The sequence below is a fragment of the Chrysemys picta genome, chromosome 6 (assembly GCF_011386835.1).
Source record: "Chrysemys picta bellii isolate R12L10 chromosome 6, ASM1138683v2, whole genome shotgun sequence".
NCBI lineage: Eukaryota > Metazoa > Chordata > Testudines > Emydidae > Chrysemys > Chrysemys picta.
Window position 1 is genome coordinate 63,741,466 of NC_088796.1, and position 14,565 is coordinate 63,756,030.

Genomic DNA, 14,565 nt, shown 5'->3' on the forward strand with positions numbered 1-14,565 from the left:
GATGGGATTCCCAAACTGCGGTGGGGCCATAGATGGAACTCACATCCCTATCCTGGCACCGGACCACCAGGCCACCCAGTACATTAACCGAAAGGGATACTTTTCCATGGTGCTGCAAGCACTGGTGGACCACAGGGGACGTTTTACCAACATCTACGTGGGATGGCCGGGCAAGGTTCATGACGCTCGTGTTTTCAGGAACTCTGGTCTGTTTAGACGGCTGCAACAAGGTATTTACTTCCCGGACCACAAAATAACTGTTGGGGATGTGGAGATGCCTATAGTCATCCTCGGGGACCCAGCCTACCCGCTAATGCCCTGGCTCATGAAGCCCTATACTGGCGCCCTGGACACTGAAAAAGAACTCTTCAACTACCGGCTGAGCAAGTGCAGAATGGTGGTGGAGTGTGCTTTTGGCCGTCTCAAGGGGAGATGGAGAAGCTTACTGACTCGCTGTGATCTCAGCGAAACCAATATCCCCATTGTTATAGCAGCTTGCTGTGTGCTCCACAATCTCTGTGAGAGCAAGGGGGAGACCTTTATGGCGGGGTGGGAGGTTGACGAAAATAGCCTGGCTGGTGATTACTCACAGCCAGACAGCCGGGCGATTAGAAGAGACCAGCGGGAAGCGCTGTGCATCCGGGAGGCTTTGAAAGCAAAGTTCCTGAGTGAGCAGGGTAACCTGTGATTTTATAGTTTGTGTACTGAGAAGCTAAACCTGCCCCCGTTTCTTTACCCAGGTAATGTTGACTATCCTATCCAGTTACATACCCCCTTCACCCCCCCTCCAACACACGTGTCGAAATAAAAATAGTTCTACTTTGTTAAAGCACACCGTTTTCTTTAATACTGTTTTAGCGGGAATTTTTTAAAACTGGGACGCAGACTGTGGTGCGGGGCGGGTCTAGTGTTGTGATGCGAATGCAGCTTCTAAACTCAAGGATTGACAGGCTCCGCTGCGGTGGGATGCTTGTTTCAACGGAGCCTGTCACCCCTCCTGATCGGGACTGTGTGTATGGGAGGTCTATTTGACTTTGTGGCAGGGGGAGGACGGTTACAGATCCCATGCTGTGTGGCTCTGTGATCCTGTCTAAGGACCGGCGCTTAAGATCTGTAACTGCCCTCCCCCGCCACAAAGTCACAGAGCAACCCACCCCCCCCAACATTACATCAAAACAACCTCCCAGACTAACCGGGGCAACTAGTCACTGCATCACTGCACTGTGTATGTGCCCTGCTGCTGTGCCTGCCCCCGACTATGTACCCTGCCAAAGGAGACTGTCCTGTCCAATTTCCAACCCCCTTTCCCCTCCTCCTCCAAAAGAACATGATTGAAACAGTAGTTAACAGAAACGAATTTTTTATTATCAACTACACATGGCATTGGGAGGTGAAACTTGGACGTGGGCTTGTGTCAGGCGGGAAGGAAAGAACTTTTCAAATTTTGGGAAATGAGAGCCTTCTGCTACTAGAGCTCTCTGCAGGGGTGGAGTGAGAGTTAGCAGGGACTCTGCCGCCTCTCCTTCTTTGCACTTTGGGTGAGGTGGGTATGGGACTTGGTGGCGGGGGAGGGCGGTTAGAGATGGACTGCAGCGGGGCTCTGTCCTCCTGCCTCCGTTCCTGCAGAACATCCACAAGGCGCCGGAGCGTGTCCGTTTGCTCCCTCAGTAGTCCAAGCAGCGTTTGAGTCGCCTGCTGGTCTTCCTGCCGCCACCTCTCCTCCCGATCCATGTTGGCTTGGTGCATTCGGGTCAAGTTCTCCCGCCACTGGGTCTCCTGTGCTGCCTGGGCTTGGGAAGAGGCCATAAGCTCAGAGAACATGTCCTCCCGTGTCCTCTTCTTCCTACGCCTAATCCGCGCTAGCCTCTGGGAGTGTGATTCCAGGCTAGGTTGTGAGACAGTCGCAGACGGGGCTGTGGAAATGGGAAAAAGGGAGTGAATTCCTCTGAAAGATAAATGTAGTTGTGAACAAAGAACATAGTCTTTCTCTGTGAACAAGACCATGCACAGCACCTTTCACATGCGCACTCAGCACAAGGTCGAATTCTCGGCCTTCGCATTCTGTGCCTGGGGTCTTGAACAGCACATTTGAGAAGCGAGGCAGCACAACGGAATTTCTGTTGCAGGCAGACATGGTAAGCCGTACACTTGTGGCAGTTTAAAACTTTTATATTACCACTGGCCTCATTTCACATTTAAATCAATGTCAGTCCCTGCTGCCAGCAATCCGGCAAGCGGGAACTCTGCCCCTGTCCCACCCCCTCGCGGCTGTCCCCGGGAATGATCCCTTTCGGCTGCCCCTCTCCCGCCTCCACCGCGTGGCTGCAAACCAGCGGTGACAGTTCTGTAAAGGAACGGGAAAGCAGTCCCAACACTAACATTCCCCTACCTAATTAAAAGCAGGTCACCATGGCCGACATCACCCTGATGAGGATCTCCGAGAGCGACAAAGAGAGAATGCTCCGGGAAAGCCTCCAAAGACCAGGGCCGTATGCCGCCCTGCTGTGCAGAGCAATGATCCCCGAGTACCTGATAATCTCGTGGCGCGGCAACGTGTCGTACTTCGGAGGACCCAATAAGGCCGCTCTCCCCAAGAACCTCATGCAACGGCTTTCAAGTTACCTCCAGGAGAGCTTCATCGAGATGTCCCAGGAGGATTACTGCTCTATCCCCGCACATATAGACCGCATTTTACTGTAGCTGCAGTAGCAGGGAATACACAGTAGAGCGGCTTGTGCAGGACAATCACTGAAAACCGGACATTGCTAGATTTCTTTTCAAAACTTGCACTGCCCCTTACTAAACCGTTAAGCGCCTAGGGCACACTAATCATGAACAACCCATTCTTTTAATTGTTAATATTCCTGTTTTGTTAAAAATAAATGTTTAGATGTTTACAACACTTACTGGCTGATCCTTCACCAGATTCTGTGTCCGGGGTAATGGCTGGGGACGCTTCGTAGGGGATCTCTGTAAGGGTGATGAAGAGATCCTGGCTGTCGGGGAAATCAGCGTTGTGAGAGCTGCCAACTGCCTCGCCCTCCTCATCTCCTTCCTCATCTTCCCCGTCCCCTAACATGTCTGAGGAACCGGCCGTGGACAGTATCCCATCCTCAGAGTCCACGGTCACTGGTGGGGTAGTGGTGGCGGCAGCACCGAGGATGGAATGCAGTGCCTCGTAGAAACGGGATGTCTGGGGATGGGATCCGGAGCGTCCGTTTGCCTCTTTGGTCTTCTGGTAGCCTTGTCTCAGCTCCTTGATTTTCACGCGGCACTGCGTTGCATCCCGGCTGTATCCTCTCTCTGCCATGTCTTTAGAGATCTTCTCGTAGATCTTTGCATTCCTTCTTTTGGATCGCAGCTCGGAAAGCACGGACTCATCGCCCCACACAGCGATGAGATCCAAGACTTCACGATCAGTCCATGCTGGGGCTCTCTTTCTATTCCCAGACTGCACGGCCATCACTGCTGGAGAGCTCTGCATCGTTGCCAGTGCTGCTGTGCTCGCCACGATGTCCAGACAGGAAATGAGATTCAAACTGGCCAGACAGGAAAAGGAATTCAAATTCAAATTTTCCCGGGGCTTTTCCTGTGTGGCTGGTCAGAGCATCCGAGCTCGCACTGCTGTCCAGAGCGTCAACAGAGTGGTGCACTGTGGGATAGCTCCCGGAGCTATTAGCGTCGATTTCCATCCACACCTAGCCTAATTCGACATGGCCATGTCGAATTTAGCGCTACTCCCCTCGTCGGGGAGGAGTACAGAAGTCGAATTAAAGAGACCTCTATGTCGAACTAAATAGCATCGCAGTGTGGACGGGTGCAGGGTTAATTCGATTTAACGGCGCTAACTTCGACATAAACGCCTAGTGTAGACCAGGCCTTAGAGTGAGAAATAGGAGGGGTTTAGTCATATATATATAATGCAAGTTGCAACACAATGTTAACTATGAAGATGCCTTCATAATGCAATATTATATATGGGGCCAATTCTCCCTTCGGCTACATGGGTGAAATGTCTATTGATGTCACAGAAATTACACCAGTGTACCGAGGACTGTATTTGGACATATATGTTTACAAATCAAATTTGAGGAATCTGCTAACATTCCTACAAAATGGGCATGATTCTGTATTGGTGTAATGCCAGCTGATGAGTAGTCTAAGAATCAAACCCAATGATTTTACTGCAGCAACCTATATGTTGTATGCTAGCACTGTAATAGGCATTGAAGTTCAAATTAATAAAACTAATGTGCAATCAACTTCCTCTCAATGTCTCCTTCTTAGCAGTCATGCAACTAAAATTTATGAGCAGTATGTGCTACAAAACATCAATGAGAAATGATTAAATGCCTCCCTTGTAACAAGAGACGACATGCTCTTAATGATTTTAACAGACCAACTGTACTGAGAGTAAAGCACAGTTCAGAATGAATCTTGTCATGCTATTACTTAGTCTAAAAAATATCTGTTTCCATACACAGACTAGGTTAATACATATATGGCGTGAAAGAAATTAATGAGAAGCAGAAGGACTGCTGAAACAAATGACTGCTTCTAGCAAAGGCGCCTGCAGTATTCTATCAAATCTTTTGTTCCTGATTCCACAAACACGTGGGATGGGGAAACCCAGGTTCAATTTCCCCCCACTCTGCCAAAGGGAGAGACAGGAGACCTCTGTTCAAATCCTACCTCTCAAGAGAGTGCTTTACCTGCTTAGTTATGAATGGTGAAAATATTTGCTTTTGTTCTTCCTGAAGTGCAGTTCTGCAAACTGAGAGCTAATCAGTTATATTTCGTTTGATATCATACACATATGCAGTTTGATCACACAAAGAATGTTTGTATCTCACTGGACCATTAAAAAAAACAGACCAAGGAAAACATTTTCAAAAACATCTGAGAGCTTGATCCTGCACCATTTTCCATTGACTTAAATGAGAGAAGGATCAAGAACAAGTGACTGTGGAGCCTAAGTCTTATTTTTAAAAATGCCTTAGGCACTTAGGTGTTGCAATGTTGACTACCATGACACATAACTTTTAGGCACCTTGAAAAAAAAAAGTCACAGGAACAACACTGTGATCTATAAAGCAAAATTAGGCTCCTACACTCCCTGTATCTATACCCTATGAATGCAGATAGACAGGAGCCTAAGAATACAATCCACAAAAGCCAGCATGCTGGGCAGCACCCCCACCTAAAAGCTAAGCTCAGCTAGCCAATGGGAGATGTGAATGTATTAAGTCCCATCCCTTTCTCGGAGATAGACTGCTAGCTCTCTTAGCAATCCATTGATGGGAACCCCATTCCTGGTTTAGGTGACTACATAGTTTTTTGTGGGAATGAGTGAGGCACCTGCCTCACTCTACACAAAATGGAGTGGTGGGGGTGGAGGAGGTGGCCATCTTATAATTTATAAGTCAGTGCTTAGAGCTCTCACCTGGGATGGGGAAACCCAGGTTCAATTTCCACCCACTCTGCCAAAGGGAGAGACAGGAGACCTCTGTTCAAATCCTACCTCTCAGGAGAGTGCTTTACCTGCTGGACATGCAGATGTGGTGCTCTGTCAATATCTCCTGTTGAAGCAGTTCCACCATGGATAAAGAAAGAGCAATTGGGCCAGAGAGAGAAACGGTGTATGTGGAGATAACTCTGTAGAGTAGTGGTTAGGGCATGCACCGGGGGGGAACAAGTCCCCCTGCTCTTCTCTTTATCAACAGTGAAACAGCTTCAACAGGAGATATTGGCATTGGCAGCAAAAAGGAGGGAATATGCATCTAGATGCCTTTATATGGAAACAATATGAAAACATATTTTAACACACACATATAAAAATATACAGATACACCTATAAAAGTTATAAAGATTTAACACAGTGTGAGCTACCTTGATCATTAACCTAACCCCATGGGACTGATAAATCCACACATGGTATCTTTCAGTTGCAGAAGGAGGATCTATTTAAACTGTTAGCTAATTCTGATAAACATCATGTTTATATGGCAAAAGGGCTTTGTGTTGGTGGTGGTTTGGTTTTGTAGCCTGGGATTTTGGAGGGTTTGGCTTGAACATTCAGGCAAACTGAAAGAATGTCATCTTCAGAGAATGTGCAGTTTAAAGGGGAAATTAAATAGATTTGTTCTCAACACTTATTATAACATGGTGCATGAAATAAATATAGTTTTAAAAGCTTGAAGTTCTTAGTTCATTATTATTTAGTATTTGTATTTCAGTAGCACCTAGTGAGTTCTAGTCATGTACTAGGACCCCATTGTGTAGGCATTGTACAAATACAGAACAAAAATACAGTCCCTGTCCCAAAGAGCTCACAATCCAAGTAGAACTAAACTATAATTTAAGGGTCTGAATCTAAATGCACTCATTGACAGAAATAGTCACACTAGCTTTAAGTAAATACTACTTTTGTGAACAAAGTTTACAGAATCAGGCCCTTATTTTCAATTGTATTTTCCTGTTTCTTATAGAGTATACAGCTGCCAGAAATGTAAGAAGGCCTGGATTTTGCCTATCCAAAATTCACACTAAGTTCACTGAACGCAAGAATTAACTCAGAAGAGTTTGTCTTTCCAAGGAGAGCAGGCTCAACACCTGTTTTATAATTATAAAACAGGAATGCTATCTATGGATATTGGATCCTAAGACATAAAGCATGTCTCATTTTGTGTGCGACCCAACTATGGTAGCTTTGTATATACATGAAAGTCAGAAAAGGACAAGATTACATATAAATCTAATGAGCTGTGCTACCAAGAGGTTAATGAAGGGTTTAAAAGACTCTGAAGTGTGACACAATTTAATACAGAGTTTAGGGCAATTGTATAGCTGATTTATGCACTAATATGGTGTATTAGACACTGGTGAGGAAATCGAGATAGAAAATCACAGGTCTTCATGGTACTTGTTAAAATAAGGGCAGGGGTATATATCACATTTAGGTTACTATGTAAGAAAACTAATGATCATTATGTATTTCCAAGGGTTATTAGAGAACAACTTTTTCAAACTAACATTCAGGAAAAGCAGTCCTTAGAGCCCTCCTATGTTTTAATGAAGGCAGTTTTGCTCTATTCCCTAAATAAAACAATATTCATTGGCATTGGAGTCCTGCTAAATATGAAAACTCCAAGGCACCATTTGTGTTTTCTTGGTAATGTTCTCTTTGTTTTAATATTAGAGAAAAAACATGAAGAAACAATTATTAAAATTGAAAAGAACAAAGGGCAACACTGAATTTGAATTAAGAACACAGCTGAATTCCCACTATGACAGTTACCTCAACTGGCCTGTAAATATGCCAGTAAGAAAGTCACGAGAAGAAGAGACTAGAGTGAATTTAGGAATTCAGGTGGAATGAAATACAGACGTGCAGAGAAATATCCAGAATTCCCCCAAAGTCAAAGTAAATGATACAGAGGAGCTACATGCTGGTTAGGAGAGTGGAATGCACTCCGAGACTGCATGTAAGGAACAGGGCAACCCCTTTGCTGATGCTCCTCCATAATCCATTTGTCTCCAGATACAGGAGTTTGTGGCCACTGGATTTATATAATTACGAACACACTGGCCACATTTCTATGTGGCCTCATTCCACATTCCCAATTCACAACTGTGCTTCCTACCCAACATATAGTTAAACTAAATACATTTTTAAAGTGACTAAACAGAAGGAGTCAGTATGTTTTTATCATGCTCCTCAAAAGACATGTAAAATACCCAACAGACTCATCTACATTTTTGGGCCCAGATACATGGCCCAATCCTCACTAGAGTTCACATAACGCGGGACGAGTCACAGCACACTGTCTGAACGAGCTTCAGACAGGGACAATATGGTTCCATACAGGGCCAAGTCTGAAGATGTCACCGTTGTCCAAGATTGCCTCACCCACTATCTCAGATTCTGCTGCTCTAGCTGCTTTCAAGTTGGGGCTGGGAGGGTTCTCCGTGGTTCTTGAGAATTACTCTGATCCTGGGAGTTCCTGCTTTTGCCTTCCCTTAGCCCACATGCCTGAGGAGAGAATGCAAGTCTTGATGCTCTTGAGTGGTGCATTTCTATCCCATCCAGGGCCAGGAAGAGAGGAAGGGGACACTGGTTGGGCATTACCTTCTTCACTCACTGTTGCTGCTATGGCTGCTATTGGAGGAAGTCTATCTGTGTAAAACATTTTTGAAACAATAGGACTCAGCAATGATGGGCTTTTCAAATACTCAGTATTAATGCCAGCTGCATTGGGTGAAGAAATGAGTATTTCATGGTGCCATCTGCTTGACTAGCTATAGTAAAACAAATACTCTCTATCCTCTGCCCCCTGCTACAGCTGTTGATGGGATTCTCTGTGGCTTGCCCACATAGCTAGGGGAGGGGACCAGTTGAGTCATAACAATGTCCATAACAGGGTATCATCCCAATCAGATCTAGGGGACCCATTTCGGCTTCATCCCCTGCTCCTGTTCTGCTACTGCTAGGAGAGCTTCTCTGTGCATAATGTTTTTCTAAAACAATAGGACTCAGCATTAAAGGACTATTTTTTCCCCCATGATGGCAAATTAGTTCCAGCTGTCTATTAGTTCCAGCTGTCTTGGTGCCATGAAACACTTGTTTCTTCATCCATCTGCTTCAGTAGGTGTGTTAAGCACATACTCTTCATAAAAATCTCTGTAAACAAAGAACACAAATAGCATCAGTGCTGAATATTAAGGCTCAGTTTAAGCCTCATTAACTAGAAAATAGACTCTTGTTGCATGGTTCCTAACGTTGGCATATTTCTGCTCTTTTATTTCTTCTATTGGCCTCCATTCATTGTTTTTTTTATTTCATCTGCCTTGAAAATTAGAAAGCATTAATGTAAATTGCCACTGCACTGAAGAAACATAATTCACAAGCTCTCCATTAACAGCTGTTTACCTTCAGAAAAATAGCAACCAAATAGGGCTCCCTAACTACCCTAATGTTCACAAACATTCTCAAAGTCCTGGCAAATGTTCTTTTCATAAAGGTAGTTTGTGCATCCATTGGAAATTCAAGCTATTGCAAAATATAACCAGCCTCTTCTGGGTCATGACATATTTGACTTAAGTGGCCACCTTTCAAAGCTGTTTCACCTCCACAATGTACTAAGAGCTAGAAAACTTCTGCTATCCTTTTCAGAGTCTATACAGGGGCATTTCTGTATCCTTTCTGCCCTTGAGTGGTATCAGCCACCATGACTTTATGGGCTGGTACTTTACCCCATTTTATTATTCTCATATACACACACATAATTTTAAGCAGAAAGCTTCAGAAATGTTTAATTGGGAAGAGTAAGATTTTTGTTTCCCTTAAAAATATTTTTATGGTATTTAGTGCTGGTGAAAGGTCCCAGCCTATTTACATCCTGGGATGGTGGGTAGAACTCACCACAAAAGGCCAACCCCCGAGATGAGGGAGGGGCCACATAACCCAGACTATAAGCTATTAGGGGAAGACAAAGAATGAAAAGCAGGGACTGGAGTGTAGGTCACATGGTCAAAATGAGGAAACCAGAAGGGGACACTGAGCAGAGAATCCCAGATGTTGCCCATTGCAATGACAAGGAGTCCAAGGAGTCAGTGGACACCATCCAGAGCACCTCCGCCCAGCCAGGCCTGGAGACTGAAGTGCTTTCTTTATCCACTGAATGGTTACAGCTTGAGCACTAGGGAAGCTTGCACTTCCACACTGCTCCATCAAAGGCTCATACCTAGCGGGAAGAGGAAATAGTTCACATTCCATGCTTAATCGATCTTTGGCCTCTTGGTTGAGATGTCCAACAAAGTGCCAATTAGTAGAGGTGTGCAGCAAAACATAATTCTGTTTTGGGGAGGATTTCAATATTTCAAAATTTGGTTTTGAGCCAATTCAAAACAAAAACCCAAACCTTCAAGGTTTTTCCACAAAAGGGAAAATCCTGGAGTCCCAACTCAGACAGCCTCTCCCTGAGCCACAGACCCTGGCTGGAATCCTAGATGAACTGGCAGGAAAGGTGGCAGGTTTCAAAAACTATTGTCAGGCAGATTCCCATCAGAATCCTACCTGGTTTCCTGAGGAACTTCATCAAAATGTAACTCTCTCAGTGAAACATTTTGATTCTGACTAATTGGCAAATTCCAGCAAAAGCCTGTTTCTTTGGAATTTTACTGACCAGCTGTACCAGTTAGCACACATTCTGATAGTGGGATTTGGTTTTTATTTTGTTTCTCTTTGCATAGGGGAATTCACAGGTGGGTTAAAGCTGGCTTAGCTGGTTCTATGTCACCAGCTGCTGGCCCCCACCACTCAGCTTACCAAGGATAGAAAGGAGCAGGAGAGAGTATTGTTGGAGCATGCTGTGCTCTAGTGACCCTAAATTAGGAGAACACAGCAGTTGACACACAGTCAGTGACATCAGTTTCATACTCAAGGCTGATCCTCAGCTGCCTAGATAACTCATACAGGAAGCTAAACAAACCCAAATACCAAATGCTCAGAAAGGTTGTGGAAGCAACTGATTCTACCTCACCTACCCCTTTCAGTGTGCCAATTGGGGCTTATGTGAACCTGAGGATCTGGCAGTCCTATTGTTTAGTCATTTGAAAGAGATACTCTACTTTCATTTTAAAAGAGCTTTGTGACTCAGAGCTCTGACCCCACAGCCATAACCTGTGGCCCTCAAATGATGCAATTATTAGTCATTAACTGCCAGAGAGATTTTTTTTTAATCTGTAAAATATAGTTATTTGAGCCACAATCCAAGTACTGTTATATATTACAACACACACACACACACTAGCCAACTCCTCTTATGTGGTATGTACTTACATTATAAAGAAGTTTATAGAGGAGTTCAATATAGTTGTAAAAGCACAATAATAACTGTATATCAGAGGTAGTCAAAATAGACATTTTGAAGCGATGCTAACCACCAGAGGGCTATCTTTCACTGCTGTTTCCTGCAGTTAGCTTCATTATTGCATTTGTTTTAGTGTAGCCACTGAAGATACAGTGTAATTTACAGATTTATTCATTCTTTCAATTATCTGAGCAATATAGCTTCACTAAAGTTATTCTTGCACTCTAAACTACTACCACTGACTATGATAACTAACCACTTAAAAATTTACTTGGCATGACCATAAATACAGCTTTCTGTAGATATCTGCTAGTCAAAAGAATAAGTCAAGGTTCAGTAGTTCTGTATTAAAATTTTGATCTGTACACACTTTCTCATTTTAATTACGAAGTCTTTGGACTGTTTCAAACTGACAAAGGAAGCAGTTCCTAATAAAAACTCTGGTTAGACTCTGCTTAAGCAATCTTGTTTACTTACCAGAAGAGACTATCATACCAATTAATCTCCGGAGCTGCTTGGTAGTTGCAATTTAGTGGTTTAAATGATCCCTGTGTATAACTGATGCATCAGCATGTAAAGCTTTGCGATCCATTTTGAAGAAAGACACTGCACATCAATGTAAGATCGTCACTATCTTTACATCTCTGTCAACATTACAGCAGGTGGTATTTCAACATGCACTTTGGAAGTTCAACTTTTTTCCCTGATTTAAAATTCATTACCTCTGTGAATACCTCCAAAAATGTGCTGGTAGAATATAGTAACAGATGCATTGTTCCACTTCAGTGGAGAAATGTGGAAATGCAACGTGTCTCTGAACATAAGAGGAAGAATCCATAGCTATAAGTCTTTTGTTCACTACGTCTCAGTCTTCCTACATAAGCAGAGATAACCTGATATCCACATCCAAATATTAGGCACTTGAAAGGTTCATAGACAACTTAGATACTGTCTTTTGATTATTCTCTTTTGTGGCATCTAAATGCCACAACATTTGTTAAAACATTCCAGGATAGTTTATCCTCCAATTGAATACAAAGTAATAGCAAGGGAAATTATTTGTAACAAATTCATTTTTATGAATTCCACCTCACTTTTCAGTTTATGAATTGTGTGTAGTGGTTAAGATTTTCTTCATTTTATTCATTCTAAAGAATTATTTGCTTAATATCTTCAGAAATATTCTCATGTGTAAATTATTCACAAGGTATTAGCTGTGAGTATTCAATTTTCAGATTGTTTTGACTGCACATATAGATCATATGGTATGATTCTGTTCCTTGATGAGCTTGGCTATTAGAGACATGTCTCCAATGTAAATAATTACAATAAATTCTGCGTTCACTTTTTATGCAAATACAGTATTTAAAATCCACTGTTTTAGCAAATAGTCCTGCCAGCAAACTAATTTGTTAGATTATTAACAGCAAGTGAACACAAAGGGTTTGAAATACAGGTGATTTGTTTAAAAAAAATCAAAAGAATGTTAGCAGAAAAGCCATTTATGTGCCAGTTAGGATTACTCACCAAAAGAAAACATGCAGATATCTGACTCCTACCTTGCAACAAATGAAGCATTTTTCATATCCCCATAATCAATTATTCATCAATACACCACCTCATTTTCTTAAGAGATAAATGTGCATCTCTAGTGAAAACATTTGGTATGAATTATAGTATTAAATTCACCATGGAATTATATAAAAATAGATTAGAGGGCGGAAGTTTGTATTATGTCTAGTTCAATTATTGTAAGTGTTTAAATACGACTGCAAGCTTACTTTAAATATACATGACTTGCCTGCAATTAGGGGCTCACGTTGCTGTATATCATTGTAATGTCTCGTTCCTTCCAGGACACAACTAATAAAACAATAAGAAATTATTTGACCTTCATGGTGTTAGAGTGTTGTTTAATTATAATTTTATCTCTGCATAGTACTGAACCCACTGGTGAGAAAAACAGCAGCTAGCTCATTTTGGGCTCACCAGATCGTAAGTGCAGAAGCAGTCACCCTCACCAAGCTATGCCCTATTATCCTAGAGAGATTCCTGTCTCCTAATAACCTACTCCATCTGGTGGTAGCAGCTTTTAAAATCACCAACAGATTAACATCACCACGACATACCGTATCCAGCAAAGGCTATTTTGCCATGATGATGATACATATTCACATACACACACACACACAGTGTGCTAGTCATCAACCATCAGAATCTTGGCATGGGGTCATAACTTTCAGCTTTACTTGCTCTCCCCTACAATATACATTTACTTCTGCTTGTACAACACTTCAGCTATCTTCACTGCAGAATGTTGTCAGTGAGCCAGGCCCATGAATCAACATTCAACATTCATTTCAAGTGCTGGAATCACACTACTGGGTCATGGGCTACTAACAAGATGTAACTTGAAGCAGATCAAAATATCATTGCCAAGATAGCCATTCACGGTGCTATCCATTAGTTTTACAAACTCTTAGAAGTATTTCAATAAAACTCTCAATGCTCTCACAAGCAAAACTAAAGCTTTCATTTTGTAGTGGTCTGCACACTTTGTGTATAGTGGCATTTAATCTATTAGTTCCCTGCACAAAGTATTAAAAACCAGAATGCAAATAATTTATTCACACTGAGTAGTACCTTACTTCACAAGTACTCCTAGTGCAGTAAATAGATAAGATACCATTCAGCTTAATTAAGGGTATCACAATCACCTGAAGTACAAAAATCAGCATCCTTTACAGGAATCTCATTCAAATGACCTTTTTTATGGTTATAAAATAAATTGTATATTAAAGATGCAAATTAATCACCACAGTTCCTGTTGACTAAGTTCTACTGTGTTTGCTGATGTCAGTGGTTTCTGGGAGTTTTAATTGACTGTTTTTTCTTTCATAACAATTTTAGAATTTTTTTTTAAATAAAGAATTCTGTGTTCAGCATGAAATGTGATCTTAGCTCAGCTCTTACAAAAAGACAATATTTATTTAATTTTTACTATCCAAACTATTTACATTTCAGCAGCACAGTTGTTTGAGGCCAGCTGCTTAGCTGACCTTAATGGACTCACTGGATCTGGCCCCTTATTCTTAAAACATTTCCAGAACTGTATGCCAATTAACCTTTTATTATAGTTTCCATAATGAACACTGTACAATTCTCAAATACTACACAGGCTATGGTTTTCTGTATAGCAAAACTTGAAAGAGTCCAGCGGAGGGCAACAAAAATGATTAGGGGGCTGGAGCACATGACTTATGAAGAGATGCTGAGGGAACTGGGATTGTTCAGTCTGCAGAAGAGAAGAATGAGGGGGGATTTGATAGCTGCTTTCAACTACCTGAAAGGGGGTTCCAAAGAGGATGGATCTAGACTGTTCTCAGTGGTACCTGATGACAGAACAAGGAGTAATGGTCTCAAGTTGCAGTTGGGGAGGTTTAGGTTGGATCTTTTCACTAGGAGGGTGGTGAAGCACTGGAATGGGTTACCTAGGGAGGTAGTGGAATCTCCTTCCTTAGGGTACGTCTTCACTTACCGGAGGGTCCGGCGGCAGGCAATCGATGTTCTGGGATCGATTTATCGCGTCTGGTTAAGACGCGATAAATCGATCCCGGATCGATCCCGGAAGTGCTCGCCGTCGACGCCAGTACTCCAGCTCAGCGAGAGGAGTACGCGGCATCGACGGAGGAGC

The 14,565-nt window shown here is 42.7% G+C and overlaps 1 protein-coding gene across 1 annotated transcript; it reads right to left on the reverse strand.

The window, feature by feature from the left end:
- Nucleotides 1-1,343: 1,343 nt before the first annotated feature.
- Nucleotides 1,344-3,885, reverse strand: LOC135984312 (uncharacterized). The gene is made up of 2 exons (XM_065599229.1): nucleotides 2,908-3,885; nucleotides 1,344-1,913 (listed from the first exon to the last, which is right to left on the reverse strand). The coding sequence occupies exons 1-2, from the start codon at nucleotides 3,482-3,484 to the stop codon at nucleotides 1,438-1,440; spliced, it is 1,053 nt and encodes a 350-aa protein (XP_065455301.1). The 5' UTR covers nucleotides 3,485-3,885; the 3' UTR covers nucleotides 1,344-1,437.
- Between the last annotated feature and the right edge of the window lie 10,680 nt (nucleotides 3,886-14,565).